General features: G+C 42.7%; 1 protein-coding gene across 1 annotated transcript in view; it reads left to right on the top strand.

Annotated features, from left to right (window-relative positions):
- The window catches only part of gbe1b (glucan (1,4-alpha-), branching enzyme 1b), a 90345-nt gene that overhangs the window by 36755 nt on the left and 32559 nt on the right, over positions 1–21031 (top strand). Inside the window, exons 8-10 of the mRNA XM_053872167.1 lie at positions 6965–7080; positions 9351–9478; positions 9729–9827. Coding sequence (XP_053728142.1) covers positions 6965–7080; positions 9351–9478; positions 9729–9827 — 343 coding nt within the window. The remainder of the gene's footprint in view (positions 1–6964; positions 7081–9350; positions 9479–9728; positions 9828–21031) is intronic.

Below are 21031 nucleotides of genomic sequence, written 5' to 3'. Positions count from 1 at the left end.
GAAGAAGACACAACAATTGCAGAAGTTCTTCATCCTCCACTGGCGATATATTTAACAGCCTCACCGACCACCACCTCCTACCACGCTGCCTCCATTTTGTGCAAGAGCTACATTATCAATGTTTGTTTTGCAGTTAGTGGTGTTCTATATCCTCTTCGTGTTCTGAAGCAGCAGGAGTGACTTCGATGATGTGAAATTAGCAGGACGAATAAGTAAGGTCCCATTTATGCTCCCTTTACGTATGAAATTGTACCTGTCCATTTCAAACATTGGTGCCGCCACTGATCACATACCTCCATGCGTTCTTTACATTGGTAATGCTGTTCACCCATACATCCACCGAGGGGAGCAGCCCAGAGTCAAACGTGTATGACAAAACAACAAACTCCAAAACAAACATGGTGACTGTGGAAGAAGTATTCATATGAACGGTTTCCACTGGTACTGCTTTGTTTGTCCGTAAGCTTTGTGGAAACGTGCAGAAATGCGGAAGAATTGATTTTTTTAGAATTTTTTTTGCCTTTATGTATTTTGCTTCTCATCGTCTGGGACAACAAAAGTAGCTTTTGTATACCTTTGTCGTAAGTTCATCGTCCTCTAATCGCTCTGCTCACATCAACCTTCCCTCAAAGTCACCCTGGGCCAGACTGCATCGACTGTTTGGAGTGTCTGAACCCCCGGCACCTTGAGAAAACACACTTTTTTTTGTAGATCAGGTGTTGTGAGAGGCTTGGTGTGGGCTGCTCTGTTATCCTCCCACCTCTCCCAGGATCCCTGTTTCATCAGTGTTTGTGTGAATTCCGACGATATGAAAATGGGCCGGCTGCCAGTCTTCTGCCACTCTGCTTTTCTTTGAGACTTCACTTTGCTCTGACGAGATTAAGTCTGCGTTTGAAGGAAGAGTGTTCATTGTTTCTCGTAATAAGCTCCTTCCATAATTCAATCTGAACATTGTTGTTTACAGAACACTGGAAAGGTGCCTGTAAATGTAAAATACAGTAACAACATCTATTGTTGTGTATGATTTTTATTTTACTAGTTTATAAATTCTGAATGTTAAACGTGCTTGAGTCTTATTAGAATCATATTGAATGATTGTGCAAGTCGGGTGAATAAATTAAGTCAAGATTAGTTAAACGGTGATGCAACTCGACCCATGTCCACATGGGGCACCTCATCGTCACAGGAGAAATAATGAACGTAGTTGTTGAGTTAGCTGAGCGTGCTGCTCCTCTGGACTGTCCTGCAGTGCCTCTTTTTGTATTCTTTTATTTCTTTGACTTTAAGGGGTTTTTGTGGTGCGTTTTATTCTTTGACATCAGACTGAATGAGACAATATGTCAGACAACTGAGGAGTGTTCCGGAGGCTAAGCAGATTGAATGAGATGAAATCTCATTTGGAGAAGTGAAGGTGAGTTCAGAGGTAGAGATGCATGGAAATTCAAGTGCCTGGCTGAGGCCTAGAAATACTTCAATACAAGGACAAGTATTTATGTAAAACTGCAGAAATGAAGATATATATATATATATATATATATATATATATATATATATATATATATATATATATATATATATATATATATATATATATATATATATATATATATTTGCACTTTTATTCTAATTCTGCAGTTTTATTTATGTAAAACTGCAGAATTAAAGCTATACATACATATATATGTATGTATAGCTTTACATAAATACACGTCCTTGTATTGAAGTATTTCTTCAATACAAGGACGTGTATATATATATATATATATGTGTGTGTGTGTGTGTGCATTGGATCAAACAGTGTATCGAAAATGAATGTGTTTTTAAAACTGATGTGATTGTTTGCCTCAGTGTAGCTGTTTCATAACTTGAATTAATTGTTCCTTGAATTGAATACAAACCCGTCCATAACCTTTGAAGCCATTTTGAACACAGACGTACAGACAAACCATAACCTTCTCGTCAAAGGTAAAAAAAAAAGTTTTCACTCTCTTCACAACTCTGTTTTTGACTTGATTATGAGCAACTAGGTTGCTTTGCGTTCACATTTATTTATTTATTTAAGTGTCATCATTTTGTTTCATGCACAATTTTTTATTTTTTAAATTGAGTTTTTTACATTTTAACAAGGACATAATAGGACAAACGATATAATAAGTGTTAGTTATGCATATTATTATTATGAACAACAACAGTAGGAACCTGACCTGATGAAGGCCAGATCACTATAGGCGGAGGGCTGCTAGTGACACTCTATCCTGGCCTGACACACAATCAATAGAAAAAAAGTATATTTCTGAAAATGTTCTATTGCAAGTTAAGTGACGTATGCCAATGATAGTCCTGCTGGGTTCAGTTTTGAGTTGCAATCAATTGCCCATTTCTTTTCCACCTGGTTACATCTGAATTACCATTCATTGTCAACAAGTGTTGCACTTCTTAAACAGGGAACTTGGCATGTAGATGAAAAGGTCAATCACCAATTACGGTATAAGTGCCTCAAGGGCCGTTCAGCATTCACTGCTACAACCTCTGCTGATTTGGACAACAATGAAACGTCTCATAAAACCCACCCGTCAACAAGGCAACACCTCACACGCCGCCTTCCGCACGCAGAGCAAATAAACGACCCAAGCGAAATGAAACACTTTATTTGTCCCTATGTTTCGGTCGCGTACATGCTCAACATTCATCAGGCGGTGGAGAATCTCGGCGTCAAACATTTCACACAATGACCTGTCAGCGTTTTAAATTTCCTGGTCTTATCTGCAGCTTACCTTTAATGTCGGGGAAACAACAACAACTTTAAATCTATCGCTCCTCCGCCGATGCGACAAGTTGCCTTCATCCCTTTTTATGCAGACTTCTCCGCGAGCGGCGTGTTTCAATAACGGCTGCGCTTGTCGCACAAAGTGAATTCCTTAATATGGGTTCAACGGGATAAAAGCTCTGATAAGCAGCAACAAAGCAGCGAGCTGATCTTAAACATTTTTGTCACTCTAAGCAGCAGTTTGCTTGCCGGTAAACAACACATGGTATTATCTTATCTGACGACAAGCTTCAGCCAAATTTATTCCGGCTCTGTTTTTAAGTGCTGCCTCAGTTTGTTTTTTCCGTGGATTGACAGCAGCTCAGGAACAAGTGCAGTCGCTTGTTGTGAACAATGTTACTACGGTTTTCATGTGTTTGATCTGTGAAACCAAATGGAGCAGTCAAGAATGAGAGATTCTATGATTCCAGATCCAAAAGTCAACGGTACATTTCACTATACATCGATCGAAGCCAGAAGCCCTGGTTATTTCACCCCCTGTAAGAGTCTGTTTAGAAGCTCCAACCAAGCTTCTCCAAACTAAGACCAATTTCTGCAGCCTGTTCTTGTTCTCTAGCTTCTTAAAGACTCAGGATGTCCTTAAGATCTTTTGACTTCCAGCTTGAAGACCCAAGCTCGCACCTGAGACATCCAATAGCATAGTACTTTGGGTGGTAATAAAATAAAACCTCACAGCTTTTTTGAGCAGAAATCAGAGCTCTCTGTGGGCTCCCTAATATCTGTAAGTGTTGCCTTGAAAAGTAATCTGAATACTGACTACTACCTTAAAAGTTACTTTACTGATTACTTGAGTTTTCCAGTGACCAAGTTAGATTTTAAGTTACTTTGCATGCTGCGTTCGGCAGCTGTTGGCATCATCTTCAGCCCAACAACCGCTTGTGGCACTTCTTAACAGCTCTGTCAACAATATCATCTGACGTGGCTCTTCAAATTTGAGGTTTTGAGGCTGCCACAGCTGCAAACCTGAAGCCTCTGTGGTCTAGGTTATAACTGTCCACAATGTTTACCTGGTTTGTTTTGTTTTTTTCTCTTACTCATACTGTTGGACCTAAAAAAAAAAGCATCAAATCAAATGGCAAATTCTGGTGTCTGTGGACTTAATAATGTCATGTGTAGTAGATACAAACAGTGACTATATTTCCAGCTGGGTAATGCGCATCACCTCTCTGCATTGTTGTTTACATTAGTGTTGCAAATTGCTTGGCAAGTGAGCTGTACTCGTACTGAAAATATGACATGTCCTGTATGTGGCGTCACGCCTGAAATGCTATGGAAGATGGCAAATATATATTTTACTGCAGGACTGTGACATGAATAGAGCATCACTGTGATGCTGGATTCAGATCCAGCCATCCAAGACAACCATCCATCCATCTCGGCCCGGTCACTGCTATGTAGAATCGAGGTATTAGATATGTCTGTGAACCCCACAAGGTATTTGGATCCTGTGGACCAAATCCACTCTGATGTTGGGGAACACAAGCAGAACAAAACTTGCTTCTAAACTGCCCTGAAGTCAGACGGGAACATTAAGCAATCGCTGTCACAAAGTGATGACAGTTAAAGTTTGAAATTGTTAGGTTAATACCTGGGCTGAGTGTCGTCATTTGAGCGAGATAAAAGAGCCAAGAAAGTGGACCTAATGCGGCGTTCACGGTTCACTGTTATTATAACCTTGTCAGTCATTGCGCTTAGTGCTCAGATGACGCTCCCCTTTATCCCCCTTTCCCTTCATTACCTCACAATAGTTCTGGACGGTCCAGCTGTGACCCGCTCGAGACTTAGCTGGTCTTCAACTCCAGTCACTACCAAGGGTGACGGAGAAAGCTGAGGATGACAGCCCAGCGTCTGCAGTGTAGCGGGGAGAAAGTGAATTCTAAATGTCACATTTGTTGTTTATCAGCTTCTGCTTCTTATTTATGCAGCTGGATTTGGCTAATAAGTGTCATGAATATGTCGCCAGCGTCCGCCTGCCTGGCATCCACATGCTCATTACACTCATACAGGCCAAATTTTCAATATTACCACACATTACCATGGCAACACACCACTGTGGGCGCCAGGAATAGACAGTCAGGGTGCTTGGTTGTACTTAGTTTACCTTAAGTGGCTGCTCATATCCGGGCGACTCGCCCAGTCAGCCAGGAGTCTGGGGTTCCTTTATGGATCCCGACAACACAACACAGACAACAATATCAGTCCATTTGCAGGATGCTATTACACTCAGGAGGCTAATAAACACAGCCATAACTTATTATTTCATTTTCTGAGAGCCGCCGTTGTGCTATTGGCTCTCACCACAATAGACTGCAATCTACCCGTTCACATGCTTTTGTAAAATGACACTTTAATTGTACTTGTTTCGTCCAATATGCTAGAAACTTTCTTCATTAAATAATAGTCAGATCTGGATTTGATATGTGTTGCTTGAAGGGAGTCTCTAAATTTCCCCAAAACATAGGAGAAAATGCCATTTAAATACGAGTGTTTTTAGGGTTGCATTTCCACACTGTTGAGCAGATGAGCAAGCTACAGACTGCAGGCCAAACACGGCCGTTTGAACTTTGTTATCTGGCCGCTGAACTTCCCAAATTACATGCAATGTCACTGATTTACTGGCAGAATTCATGTTGGGGAAAAGATGTTTTGTTGAACACGTGCTGTTGAACTCAGAACCCTCAGGAGGCCCTTCAGTTAGCTACACCAAACTGGCTCAGATTCAACTTCCTCTCCACCAAGTTACACTGCAACTGCTGATCTGTGAAAACTGGTTGTTCGCTCAAGACAAACTGACCTCAGTTAGAATGTGGTGTAACACTGTAGTTATTTTTGACACGGCAGTCCTTTTATATAAAAAAAAAAAATTGAACACCAGTTTTTTTGTTCTTTTTTTTTTAATAATGAGGTCTACAATGGAGTTGTAACAGCAGCCCCACCATCTTAGCTCTCTTGATCATGCTCTGTCATCTTCCTCTCCTACATTCCCACCATTCTTGGTCCAACACTGTCTTTCCTCTTTGTGTGTCCAAACCATCTGGCCTCCCTCACTTTGTCTCCAAACTCATCTGACTCCTTTCTTGGATTGAATGTGGCTGTGTCACTTTGGATTGGGTTGCATTGTACTCTTTTGTGGCTAACAGGTATACGTCTGCGAACTCAAACATCAAGATGTACACGTGTAGAGACAGCTGCAGATTGTCAAAACTCCCTCCTCGGCTTCCTTATTTCTCTGTCCGACCCCATCTTGAGTGGCTGTGTTTCGTTCTGGTAGAAAGGCTGTGAGAGAGGGGAACCACAGTTTCAATAGTGCCACTTCTTTTGGAATTCATCATCCGTTTGAGGGCTTCTTAGAGCTGTGGTGACATGTAAGTAACTACCATTCAGCCCGGGAATGCAGGATCTGGGCGTGGTGTCTCCATTTGAGGGCAAACACTTAATCAAGATACAGTTAGAAAACACCGTATTTGTGGTCAGTTGATGATGTATTTGACATGTGTGGCAGCTGTGTCAAATATGTATTAATATTCCTGGACATTAAAATACTGTAATATGGTTTAGAAAATGAAACCAGCAGTCTGTTGTGCAAAAGAAAATCACATTTCTAGATGTATGTTTCCATGCATTTACATATACAATTCATCAAAAAGAAAGAGAATTTTAAAAATAGAATAAATTATTCAAATATTAAGCAGTTTCAGTGGGTAGAAATGTGTTTGATCATTTATCTTCGTTAGAAATGTACAGCAGTGGGTAAATATTAATTAAAAAAATTAAGCAGCTTGACTCTCAATATTTTATTTAGAGCTCATTATAGATGCGCTGTGCGTTCCCTCAACTGTAGCATGAAATCTGATCTGTTCATATGCAAAAATAAGATCCCGCTGATGCCTCCCAAATGCTCCTGCATGTGTTTATATGTATTTATTTCTCATTTGTGCGTTGGAACATGCGACCGTCAGCAGCCGAGCGAGCGAAAACACCATCTGACGCCGACTAATGAAGCTTTACTTATCAATATGGCAGTTTGTGATGAAACCTGATATGGTTCCTGGAGTGTCATGATGAGATGAGTGAATAATTCACACTTCTTTCTTTGTGTGACCCCGTGGGTGTGTGTGTGTGTGTGTGTGCTGTCAGCTGGGAGGTGCTGCGGTTCCTCCTGTCAAACCTCCGCTGGTGGATGGAGGAGTATCGCTTTGACGGCTTCAGATTTGACGGCGTTACTTCCATGCTGTACCATCACCATGGTATCGGTGAGTCTCACAATCCACTCTCTTTGTCTGTGGGAGAATGTCCACTGAACCCCACAGAGAGAATAAATTAAGGTTTTCTTGAAAGGAAAGATTCCATTTCATCCAAAAGAAAGACAAGTCTGACTCCATTCTGTTCATAATGGTATTGAAGTCTGTCTTGTTAATCAAACTTTATTTGTGAGGTACTTTTCAAACAGATGGCTGCCAATTAAAATGGAACACAATTAGAGAATAACCACATGATTTTTCCAAATATATGATTTTAAGCAGTCAATTGAACAAGTACCGACGAGGGAAATGAAGTCCTCCATTATTCGTCTTGGTTTTATTCACCTGTTTTGTTTCATCTAGACAAGATGAATACAGAGGAGTTAATTAACTGTAAAAATGAACTTAATTTAAGGTGAAATAGTAAGAATATTAATGAGTTATGGATTAGTTTTTTGCAACTTTCCATGAAGCCATGTGAATATATGCCGTTCACTTGTGTGTCTTGTCGTCACTGTAGCTTTTACATGGTATTTCAAGACCATGTGTCCCAAATTTGTATTTGTTGACGGATTCATCCGTGCGCCAAGCACGAAAGGTGCCAGGGGACCCCTGAGCTACACCTCACCCGGCAAATGTAACCTCCCCGAAACTCTATTTCCTGCATTTTCAGGGGCAAATTTCATGGAAATAAGGTGTTTTGTCTCTATTACACTCCCTATGTCAGAGTCAAATACCAATTTATCTTATATTATTGTCTGGATAAAAATGTCAGCGGTAAGACTCATAACTGCACCAACAGTGTCAGACACAACACTAAAATCAGCGTTCTTCCATTAGAGGTCGATCTATATATCGGTTTGGCCGATACATCGGCCATTTGTGGGCAAACTTTCACTTAGTGGTCCCTATCATTATTGGCCTCAATCATGTCGGTCCATGGCGAAATTTGCCTTTGGCAAAGTGCAGGTGAAATCCACTCCCTTTTTTTAAAATGTTTTTGCTAATTTTTGTTTCACTCATAGATTCATTTCTATTTTTTCTCCTTTCACTGACAGCATTAGTTGTTGTTCATAAGGGTTAACCGTCAACATTTTTGCGTTCAACTTAATAAAAACGTAATGTATAAGAATGGGCTGTATACTGTTTGTTTTTTTCATGGAATGTTTACAGACAAATTCATGTCTCTACAATGTCAAATACCAAAGCCAAATCTGATCCAAAGTGACTAACATCGACCCAGAATATCAGCCTTAATATAGACTAGATATTGATATTGGTGTTGGTCCTGAAAAACAGCATATTGGTTGTTTTAAAATGAATGTCTCTAGCTGGATAAAAAAACAGGCCGTCCATTTTCTCATGGTTTCTGTCCTCTTTCTCAAGCTAAAACACTGACTGTAGCTCACATGATACAATCAAATGACTAAAATAGATCGGCTTTCATAATAAATAAATCTTGCTGTGGGCAATGCTTTTCTTGAATCAATAAAGTTGCTTTATTCATTTGATAGTGTGTTTTGCTTTATAAAGCAATGTGAAATGTCTCATGCTGTGCTGGTTTCCTCCAGGATTCTCAGAGTGGCGGAGTGTATGTAGTAGGGGTCTCAGATATGGACATATTTCAATAAAGTTTCTTGGTTGGTGGGAAATTATTAAACCAGGAGGGCCAGAATGAGGAAGTAAATGGAAACAAAAGTGAATATATTTAGTCTATTTAAAAATATTATTTTTATTATTATTTTGAAACTCCTTACGGATATCTGTTGAATCCAGTTGCACTGGTGCTCTGCCAGTCACCTGACCGTCTCCGTTATTGTGCCAGCTGAAGGCAAAAGTTCAGTACACAGACAAGAGCTCAAACTGGCAACTCTGCCAGGTAGTCAAGATGATGGCGGCCCTGAGTTTCTAGTAAGCTTCAGACAGCGATGAAGACGTCCTTCTTCACGTTGCTCATGTATTTGCTTTCGGAGCTACATGATGCTCCTATTGAGCCCTTTGTAAATTTCATCAAAACAGTCAGGGGCACAGTTTCTGGCTGAAAAAAAAAACAACAGTGGGTGGAAATGAGCGGCCTGGCGGTGGCAGCGCATCAAGTGGGAGTGATGTGGAAAACTGAGAGCGAAAACCAACTAAGTCAAATTGTGGTCAAAGATATGCTCAGATTGAATCTGTGGTTCCACCTACATCGTAATGAAAGTCGAGCAAATGGCGTCTCCACAAGCTACAGTTGCTGCACTGCATGACGCAAGTATGCCGACGATGAAATGTCCTCTCTTCAGGCGTGGGCTTCTCTGGCGACTACAGCGAGTACTTCGGCCTCCAGGTGGACGAAGACTCTCTGGTGTACCTGATGCTGGCCAACCACATCCTTCACACCCTCTACCCCGACTGCGTCACCATCGCTGAGGTAATAACCTTCTTTTACTACACTGCCAGGAGGGAAGCTTCATTAAGAGCACTTTTAATGACCTTACTTAGCTATTCATCGCTGTAATTAGCAGGTGAAGGGAAAGAGAAGCGCCTCTTTTTTATCTTCTGGTGTGAGGTGTTGAATTTCTTTGCAGTGCATCGATATTGATGTGAGTTTGACTGACTGCTGAGAGAGAAGCGCGTGGAAAAAAAAAAAAGAAAGTATGAATAGCATGTCTTCTCCGCAGGACGTGTCTGGCATGCCGGCGATGTGTCGCGCGGTGGAGGAGGGAGGACTGGGTTTTGATTACCGGCTGGCCATGGCCATCCCTGACAAGTGGATTCAGGTAGGAGGATGTACTCCTTGTTTTCTGAAAAGGTTTCTCTTCAGCTGCCTTCAGAGACCGTCTTTGCTGTCCAGTGCTCAAATGAAATTTGTGCTGCAACTCCAGTGAAAGCTCCCGGGTCCATGTTAGCCTTAGGTCCTTTCTAATGTGTTTCCAAGGTCCCCGCTGGGACGGGGGATGAAGTGTTGTAGTCAAGGTCCAGGCCAGAGCATCCAGAGATCAAGTTCAAGACCAAGACTTGGAGGGCCCGACACTGAGGCGACACCTAGACCAAGACTATTCTCTAGCCGAATGGATTATAGCGACGTAGGGTGTGGCGCTAACAAGCAAAATGCAGAGCAGACTGAACCATGAAACTTTTCGCTTCAAATCAACAACATGATGTAATTTCTCAAATACAAATATGCGCTGCGAGACCACTGGCAAAACTCTGGCAACCCACTCCTCCATTCTGAGAGGTGCTTTTGTAGAAACCTGGCAACACAATTCCTCACTTCAGTAGTGGCATTACTGACTCCGCGGCTCGCTGCCTGGTCGTGTGATGACCGAACAGGAACAAAAATGACATTCCGACCTATGTATCACACAACTCTTTATTTGATCATTCTGTGCTGTGGTGTAATAGGGAGTATAAAGCGCGGCATGACCATAGTTATGCCAATGCTTCAGCTCAGCGTGCTCCAAAGTCTGCATACAGTGTTGAAGTTTTCAGATATTTGAAAGCGTGTTCAACCAAACTATCTGGAGCCTTCTGTGTATATTGTTAGCCAGTTCAGTGGCCAAAGGGATAAGAATTAATTTGGAGTGGCTTAATCTAGTTTTATTGTATTTGTTTTTTGTTAGTTTGATTTAGTTACGCTTTTTTTCAGGAACATTTTTTTAGTGAATTTCAAAAATATTCATTCATTGGAACTTTCTTTGATAAGAATGTGTGAAAATGCATTCTGTGCTATTTATGCGACATTTTAAAAAGATAGTAAAAAAAAAAAAAATAATTTCCTATTCAGTAGTCAGTATTATACAGTGTTTGGCCAAGCATTTTCTCCACTCAACTGACTTGGTCTCAGGTTTGGTGGTCACCTCTTCAACACTAATGTACTCCCACGCTAAGAAGCCCTGGAAAATAGCGGAATATATCTTACCTACATGCACAGCTGAGAGTACTCAGCGCCAGTGTTATTCACCCACTCGATGAGATCTTTAGCTGCGGAGGTGCAGCAGTATTTTCTCTCAAGAAGGCACCTGAGACGACTGCTAAGATTTTTGTTCTGTTTGTCAAGCAAAGTATTTTTTTCTTGAGTTTACCTACTGCATGAAAAGAGGTCAGGTCACTATTTATCTGGCAGAAGATTGAATTGTGAATAAACGAGAGTGGAGAGTTATTGAAAATAAAATGATCGACTTATTCAATCAGGAAATTCCTTAGGGACTCTTTATTGTGTTTATTTTTCAACGCTGAAGGCTGCAAAGTCATTGATCCGTACGGAGATTATTCTGCCAACGTCTCTTATTTAGAACTGAAAAAGATGGGCTGTGGACTTGATGAGCGGAGGTGAAGGTGATTATGAAGAGAGAATTTGAAAGGCGGAAGACACCACACGGTACTGAGATCTTGTCTGAATCCTGTCTGGGCTGTTAGCACGTGGCCCGTGAGATGGATGTTGATACCACAGCCAGTCTACATGAGACTGATGTAGATTCAAGGTGAAGTGCAGTAGACACACGTTAGAAGTGCTGTAAGAGTGTGAAACTACAACTTGAGGAAAGAATTGAGGAAGAAGCTGGAGAAGTGGAGGTTACAACTGAAGAGAAGAGGAGTGAGATGGAATACATGTGTGAGAAAGAAAGAGAGCAAACTGGACAGTAAAGGACGTTTGGTTTGGAGTTAAAGATGCTCCTGTACTCAGTGGGAGTGACCTGGTGGACAAGACCAGTATATCAGAGTGGCGTGGAGAAGTTCGGAGTAAAAGTTCGGGAGGCAAGGGGGAGAACAGTGTTGAACCAGGAGTGGTTGGAGCCACCAAAGTTGTCAGACAGGCGAACTGATCAAAGCAAAATCCTCTGTCACCATCTTGACAATATGTTTCATATCAAACTTTCCTTATAACCTTCAACTGTACCATGGACCCATCCATGCCACCTCTATGTTCTGATAGACCCTTGCATGCTGGTACTCCAGTACTGACTTCTCAAAAGATACAACATGAAAAATATCTACAAGTGAGATGTTGAGGTGAGACATCCATTAGACAACCATTGAGGTTTGCTGGTGCTGGAGGACGTGAAGAGGACAGGAGTGACTCGGGGTGAATTCCAATTCTTCCTTTAATCCAAGACCTCAGAACGAAGTGTTAAGGGCTGTGTGACTTAGAAATGAGACACGCCTTAGAAGCGTATACGTCCTGCAACTGTGGGGGCCAGCGTTATGCAAAGTAAGTGTTCAAAAAGAAAAAAAGATGATAAAATAAAATTCATGCTACATTGAGGCACAGTAAATAAATACATACACTTGGCTGCGATAATACAACAGTTTTCATAATATTTATATCCCCATTAAGAAAATACGTTTTTTTGTAGCTTGCTTTGGGTGTCATTTTTTGTTGGCTGAAAATATGTGAAGCATTGTGGGTAGTCTGGGTATTCCTCAATCCTAAGGTAGGTTCCAGCGAATCGGGACAGCCCTTGCACTTCGGGGTATCGTGCATTTTTGAGGTTGATAATTTACATCCATCCATTATCCCAGGATCATCGCCATGGCGTCCAAAAGTGTAAACGGCTATATACGATGAAACGCTTCATTCAAATGTAAATGACAGGGCACCCAATGTCAAAACATTGGGTGAAAGAACCTAAATATGGTCGCCACAGGTCGCGCACTTGCGTTCCACATTCACGCTGTACTTGTCTGTTCTTCACCCTCTCTTGTGATCTGTAAGTCTTTATGCAGCCACACACATACATATATGAGGAGCATGCAACCGTAGCTTCGTAGTTTCTGATGAACTTGACAAAAGACAGTAGTGGAAGCAGTGAATGGAATGAAAGAGAATAATATGTTTGCTCAACGTCATGAATAGAATCATTATAAAACACTTAAATCATGAATTTGGACCAGCATTAAAAAGAATAATTCCATGGAGTGAATTTAAATGTCAAATCTGGGCCACACTTTTAAATGTGATCAAAAGTACTGGCTTTCTAACCAGAACGAGTCTGGGCTCATGAAAGCTTCCAGGGTGAACGGCGTACAGGCTGCTGGCAAACGCTCCCCGTGGCTGGATCCAGGTCTCCTCCGAGTCACACTCTATAAATTGCAGTGGAAAATGGATGCGTCCGACACTGATATCGACTGTAAAAGACTGTAAACGGACCCATGTTTCAAGCGCCACATCGCGTGGCCCCTGACAATCCCGCACCACCCGTCGCTTAAATTAAAGCCCCCCTGCTAATTAAAGCTGTGAATTTAGTCTCTAAATTAACATCCTCCCGGCAGAACTACTTCAACTGCTGAACAAGTTATTTGCCGTATAATTTAATGGGACTCAATAGTGACGCCCGCATGCACTTTGGAAAGGCTGGGATTATTGTCCAAAACTAGAGTTCCAGCGCCTTTTTAGTGGCCACTTCAGCCCAAACCGCCACTGTTGAGATTGTCAACAGCCCTCGATGGAACAACAGCATCATTATAGTCATCAGGTATGAAGTTTCAAAACACCACGCGGCGTGCTTTCAGCCTGACGGTGATCTAGAGACACATAACTGCTATTTTTGCTTTGCCCTCTAATCCTCTTGGTGCGTTTCACCAGGCGCGCATTAGAACGTGATGTTATTTGTGTCTCCTCAAAGTACAGATTAGACGGAGAACTGGTCGTTCAGCACGTATAGATGATTTGGAGGAGGCGTCAGGTGGGATTGTGATTCGTGAGGATTCTTCTTTTCTTTTTTGAAAGGGGATGTCGGCTTGGTTCGGCTGTGAACTTGACTGCCTCTGACTGAAGCTTCAGAGGAGAAGATGTACTATCCGCGAGTTATGTTCACAAGTGATTGGACGTGTGGCAGGAGCTGACCATCAATAGATAATACTAAAGGTTACGCTTAACCTGAGTGAAGGAAATGATGACACTATTCAGGTCCTGTTTAGATGCTGTGAAGAGAATACAGGTATTTTCCTCCCTACTTTTTCATCCAACCCCCATCTAATTTCTGCCTGTTTTCATTTGCAGAGTTTAGAAATATTAATGTCGCGCTACAGGCCCCTTCAGTTTTGTCACCTTTTTTGACTCCTGTTCCCTAAAAAAAGGTAGGTCAGATACTGTACCTCTTCCAAGTTAACAATGCCTGGAGAACCTCCAAAAGAGGCGACCTTGAGAGACCCCTGCTGGATTCTTATGTCTCCTGTTATCTGCTTTGAAGGGGACCTCCTGCTGAACGACCCCCTTTACCTTGTACGCCTCAGTGAGTCTTGTTTATTTAGATTTCATGACTGCAGATGAGATTTCAATCCTCTGAATTGGAGACCAGGTGGTCGAGTTTCTGGGGGTCTAGTTTACGAGTGAGAGAAAGATGGAGTGCGAGACAGATTCTTGTTGTGGTGAAAAGGGACGGTACTTTAAAGGCAAGGTGTTTTTTTTTTTTTCACATAGTCCTGAGTGAGCTGTGATTTTGAAAATAAATTTCACTCTGCTGAGTATTCTGGAGGAGAATGCTACATGAACAGGTGTTAGCAACGTAGCTAACCAGTTTCAGCAGGTTAAATATTTTACCTAAACATAGCAGAAAAGCAGAAATAACGTTTTAAAATAGCCTGCTATAGACGTCGTAACTCATCTTGCGTGTGGCTCTGGTGCAAGGCTCGTAGTTGTCGCTTCTCTTTTAGTCAACATAGAATTGTGACGCAAACATAGCAATACACAAGATGCAGCTGTCGTATTCGTGGTTAATCTACGTTCCTGCTCTCATCTGTGGCCACCTACCAAAGAACAAGATCCAGAGTCAGCGATTTTTTTTTTCTCCATAGCTGTCATCTGGGAAAGACTCAAAGCTGCTCCTCAAGAGAAGCAAGTTGAGTAGGGAGAGTGAGGTATACTGCACGAGGAGGTCCAGGGCCACATTGAGGGGACGAAGTCTCTCTGGTGGTGTTTCCCCATAGAAAGCCTGTAAGAGGTGACTGGGGAGAAGGAGGTCCCATTTGCTCCAGCCAGGGCCCCTGCGACCTCCAGATAAGTGCTGGAAAAAGGATGGAAAGTGGACGAGCGGAAGTTGTGACTAAGTATGTGAGAGGTGCATCACTCCGCCGAGCATCCTCCTCAGCGAGGGAAGGTCAGAGCTGGGACTCTCTCCCTCCGCTCCTCCGTCTTCCTCCTCGTCCCTCCCCTGCCTCTCAGAGTGAAGCCCACCGCTGCGAGAGACAGCCTTGATTAACGATGCAAGCACTCCCCCCATCGAGAAACACAAGAAACCAGAGTGCGAGACGGAGCATGCGGCGTGGAGGTCAACGCACGCTGACTGCTGTTTTCACAGAAATTTGACTTCTGGAAAAGACGGTGGATCTTGCAACCAATGACCTCATTACTGGTCTGATAAACAATCCTGGCTGTCTGCTGGACATGAATGAGACCCAGGTTTTGGGGGTTGTTTTCCAGCCACCTTATTGAGTTGACCTGCTGAAGCAGTCTCTTCACCTCAGATAGAGTAGGAGTTCACTGCCGGTGTTGAACCCTGGCAGGTTCACTCTGCACAGCAAATGAATGTGATCTGACTCTCAAATGCGGAAGTTCTCTTCTTGGCTATCAGTGCGTTTTTGTTTTCTGTTGTTAGCTTGAAAGCAAAGTCGAGTTCACAATTTGATCCGAGGATGGTTTTATCAAAGTGTGTGGAGGAGGAGGTGTGCTGAGAGATGTTCTTGATTTACGAAAGTTCAACTCTGGTTGATGGTCAGAAGCTAACATGACTCTACTCACCAGCCAGTTGATGAATGCGTAATGCTCTAAGGCAGCAGTGTGGTGATGTGAGACCCAGCCAGCGTCTTCAGCTGCGACTAGTTTAGAACACTGCAGAAATGTAATATAAATATGTCCTGCTTTTGTGTTTCCTGCGTTTCTCAATAACTTTATTCCACCCCGAGGGAAGTTGGCGGTGACTTGCATTCTTCATGTTTAATGTATACCCAAGCAGGAACGCATTCACAGGCCTTGATACAGTCAGTGAAGTGCACTCAGGACTCGACTTGCCTCCTCTCACAGAGTGTCAATTAGGGAGGTTTAGAACGGACTGGAGTGGAGGCTCCAGTGAGGTGTGCGGTGCTCAGAAGGAGACGTGGAGCAGAGAGGGCAGGCAGTCAGGAAGATGGACGGATGGACGGAATACAGAAGCAGACAAAGAGAAGTCATTTATACATTCCGATGCTGAAATCTCTTGAATCCTCTTGTCCGTGACTGATGGATATGACTCATTTAAGGGCGCGGAAGGACCAACAGGCTGTGGAAAATGAAGATATCCTAATGAGGAGAGCAGATCAGACGCTAGGTTTGGATAAGTGAATCTGGTTTGGGAATGGAATTGTCACTGCTGATGTTAGTGCACCAGGAGAGGCATGGAACAGCATGACAACATGAGGCCAAAAGTCTAGCTGTATTTCAGTTTTGAATGTCATCTATTCCGAATCTCTGGCTGGATTAGTCCCCGCAGCACTTAAGTAGGAGCCACGAGAAGCCAGTAGATCCACTGCCGCTCCAAAATAAACTCACTGTAACCATCAGCTATGATCTATCTGCCGTGGTCAAGACATGAGGCTTTCTTCCGTGTATAAATTATTCAAGACCTATCGACCTATTTTCTCTTTCTTTTTTAGAACGACCCCTTTTTTCTCACGATCTGTTATTTCACAACATTTGATATTATTTGTTTTGTATTTAAAATTTTGGTACTGACAATGAGAATTTGGTTTTTTTTTTCATTGCAGTTGTGCTTTTATTGTCTGGTTGAGCATGGCAGATGTTATTTGCTGCTGTTATTTTTTAACAGAACTTTCAAGTACAATGTGAGTTTATTGAATTGCAAAGTAGCACCAAAGTTTGTTCACTTGTAATCCACAAGTAATCAAGTCAAAAAGGTAAAGCAGTCCACAGTAGCCACGGAGAAAAGCAACAATTCATGGCAGGTTGTTGAGGTAACCTGGGCAAATCTGAAAAGCAGAAGAACAAAAATATTAAAATAGGAAAGCCGAACAAAACCTTCTAGTACAAAAATAAATAAAGACACAGAAGTAACAACAGGGAGCTGAGGTAAAAAGACGTCAGAAGTCAGAAAATACAGGCCCAAGGGAGTACGTGAGACGATCTGCCGATGAAGGTCGGAAAGGATTTTCGTGGTGCACAAATTTGCGTTGGAGAGTTGCGCCTGAAAAGTAAGAAACAAAGACATGCAGGAAACACACGCCGTACCTTCAAAGTAAAAGCGAGGTGATGGAGTAGAATTATTCCGTTGCTGGCTCATGTTACGATATTTTGCGTCATACTCAAATTTGTTTCAACTTGTAGTAAATAAAGTGAACTTGCTGCAATAACAAAATGTGTTTTTGTGTAGCCGTTGATAAATTATGACTCTTGTGGGTTCATGATTCATCGTACCTTAATGTTCCTGGACTGGTGTGTCATTTAGTGGAAGTGTTTAATGCTCATGAGCTTGCTTAAGGCCCCACAACCTCCGAGGTAAACTGGCTAGCCACCAATGTGTGTTTGCTGCTTAACAAAAGTTAACTATCACCGATCTGCCGATGAAGGTCGGAAAGGATTTTCATGGTGCACAAATTTGCGTTGGAGAGTTGCGCCTGAAAAGTAAGAAACAAAGACATGCAGGAAATGCACGCCGTACCTTCAAAGTAAAAGCGAGGTGATGGAGTAGAATTATTCCGTTGCTGGCTAATGTTACGATATTTTGCGTCATACTCAAATTTGTTTCAACTTGTAGTAAATAAAGTGAACTTGCTGCAATAACAAAATGTGTTTTTGTGTAGCCGTTGATAAATTATGACTCTTGTGGGTTCATGATTCATCGTACCTTAATGTTCCTGGACTGGTGTGTCATTTAGTGGAAGTGTTTAATGCTCATGAGCTTGCTTAAGGCCCCACAACCTCCGAGGTAAACTGGCTAGCCACCAATGTGTGTGTCGCGAACGTGCGGCTGCTTAACAAAAGTTAACTATCACGGCGTTCTACCTTCCGGTGTCGGACTCGTAAATCATCCTGCGGCGCTGCGGCCTGACTGCTCTGATTCCACCGTTTATTATTTTATTTCCGGCTCGGCCTAATTAATCCGAGCGCCGCGGTCGGCTGGTGACAGGCGGCTTGTAAAGTTAGATTTGTGTGCTGCTCATTATCGCTGATGAAGTGGCGTGTCAGCGGTGCCAGTAAGCTCGACTGGTCCTGGGCCGACGCGGGTGAGCTGCTGGCGGCGGAGTCGTCAACCCAGTCACTCTCAGCTCGGCTCCAACGCTCGCCGGCACAGATTAATTGCTCCCGGTCTTCTTTTGGGTGGAAACCATTCTTAAGCGCCGCCTGTTCTGCCGGGTTTATCTGGCAAATTCAATCACTTAGCAGTGAAATTGGAGCCGGAGCTGGGAGAAGAAAGCTGGATTTATTTGTTGTCTTTTGGTGTTGCATTCTGTGTTTGGCTGAATTACTGCTTAATTTATTGGTGTTTGGGTTAAACACGGAATATGATGAGAAATGCCGCCGACTCTTCCGTCCTAACGAGACCATTTTTATTCAGAGTAAGGCTTAGAGAATATATCTCTTGCTGTTCTCACCTCCCTGCTGTCACGGCAGTGTAGATTACTTTTCTCTATTGCAAAACAAAAAATTGCTTCTCCTATAAATCATTACTCGGCTCGATAATATCAATGTATGCGGCAATTTGTCTCCGCTGCTTTTCTCAACCTGCTAAATGCAAATATCTAAACAGCCAATCACAAGCTGTGTTTAGACCGGGACCTGTTGGAGTTGATGTTGAAATGAAGAAGCGTGAAATGTGTTTTTTTTTTTTTGGGGGGGGGGTTATAGAGAGAGAAGAAAGATTGTTGTTGTTCTGAGGAGTGAGAGCAGACTTGTTCCTGGTGGACAAGAAACTGAGGTCAGCTGGAGACCATCAGAGAACACGAAGCTCTGTGTGTAGGACAGTGTCTGGTGTGTGTCGGCCCATGTTGGAACACCTCAGTCCTCCAGGATTGACTCAATGAAGTGAGCATCCTAGTTACTCTGTTACTCGACAATGTTGAGAGTGAAGCGTGGGTGGGAAGTTGCCCCTGTCGAGTTTGAGATGTGGAGGTTTGTGTGACGGTGACAGAGAGGGTGTACTGGAAGGAACCTCAGCTTACTGAGTGGTAGATCATCCAGGATCACCTTAGTAGCAAATGGGGGCAAAGTGGTCACCAGATCAGGTTGCTCTTTCTTTCATTCACTTTCCGCTTATTCACAGCATGCCAGGGCCACAGGGGCTGGTGGCGTAGACCACTTATAGACAGACAACCCTCTCACCCGTGGAAAATTAGGGTCACCCATGGCAATGACATGAATCCGGGATGAAGCTATAACATGGCCCAATGTGATATGGATATAAAACCAAAGATCGGAATCTGATTTGCAGCGTCAGATGTTTTTCCATGCCGGGGTTTCTGAGCCTCAAAATCTTTGTCTTCCGATTCGGTTCGACGTGTCTTAATAACGTCTGAGACGTCTTCTGTTTGACGTCTCATTCCAAAACAAACTCTCGAAATAAAACCTTCGACCTGCCTGCGATTGAATTCTGGAGTGAGACGAGTTGTTCTTCTCAAACCTTGACGGATCGCCTGGCTTGTCTCGTCACAGCGGACAAATCCCATCTCTGAAAAGGTCAGTGACGGCGACTGCAGTCATTTATATACATTTATCAACTCCTGGGATTCCACACGTCGTCATGTTCCGTCACGGACCAAGACAGTTTCCCACAGTAGGCATCACTATAAGAGAAATATCAACGCAAGACGTCACAAATCCACTCAAAGATGTCTCATGCCAAACAAGTTAGATTTTCTTTTTGGCCATTTTCTTTCTTTACGTTTCTGTCGCGAATGCACTGATCTTTATTTTCAAAACAAATGTTTTGTTTTTATTCATTTGTCTCATCATTTTCCACAGTACTGCTAACCACAATGTTTGTTCTCACATTACATTTTATATTTTAGAATTATTTCACTCATCACAGTTTATTTTCTCATGATCTGTTCCTGCTATTTATTTAATAACCTCGATTTTCATTTTTTTGCCATGTTGAACCTCTTAAAAAGTATTTAACCCTTATGGGTTACCTAATTTTTAAACTTTTTGACCTTGTAATTCTGTTCTTTATAATACGACTTTTTAGAGAAAACCTCAACCTAAACCTGTCCCCCTTTGTGCCCTTGTTTTTTTCTGTCGGCTCTCTCTGTCACTGGCCACATTCTGTGCCACATCGCTCTTCACATCAGGAGCCATCGACTCTCCCCACACACATGAATACACGTTTGTCGACCCAACCATTTCTTGGAGCACAGCTCAGACCTCATTGTCTCACAGGATAATCTTATTAGAGATAAGATAATCGGGCACTTGCCGTCCTTGGTGGGAAAAACCGGGACAAAAACAGCCCAAATATTGTCATTATTAGTGTGTTCACCGCGCTGGAGACGCAGATTTTCAGACGCGGAGTCAGCGATTCGAGGGTGAAGAAATAGGACAGTTTAAATCGGATTTCTTCTCCACCAATAATTAAAAAGTAATGTCTCTCTCTCTTTTTCCATTATTCCTCTAAAAGTTGGCGCCAGTCGCAGACTCGGACTTCAGCTTTGTTCATTAATATGATCCATCTGCAACTGCGGTTACTTCCATTGCAGAGCTATCACTGTTATCGCTGCCTCCGTGGCGAACCGTACTTTTGGGCTGAAAGGGTCATTAAGTGCAATGATTCCGTCGCCTGCTCTTAAGTGTGTCAAATCAACCCAATCCAGACCGTTAATAGCAATTTACAGCTGCAGGGAGCGGCGCTGAATCACTGGTAAATATCCTTTAAGATTATATTTGGGTAATGGTATGTCGCGAACGTCCGCTCTGGCTTGACGAATCAGGCCGCCGGCCCTGTAGCGCCGTGCTCGGTGATATACGCCGGCGGAAGTGTGTTTAGGCAGAGCAGCC

This window comes from Synchiropus splendidus, chromosome 8, assembly GCF_027744825.2.
Source record: "Synchiropus splendidus isolate RoL2022-P1 chromosome 8, RoL_Sspl_1.0, whole genome shotgun sequence".
In the NCBI taxonomy this organism is placed as follows: Eukaryota; Metazoa; Chordata; class Actinopteri; order Syngnathiformes; family Callionymidae; genus Synchiropus; species Synchiropus splendidus.
Note: the sequence above shows the minus strand (reverse complement) of the source record. Positions and strands in the feature narration are given on the sequence as shown.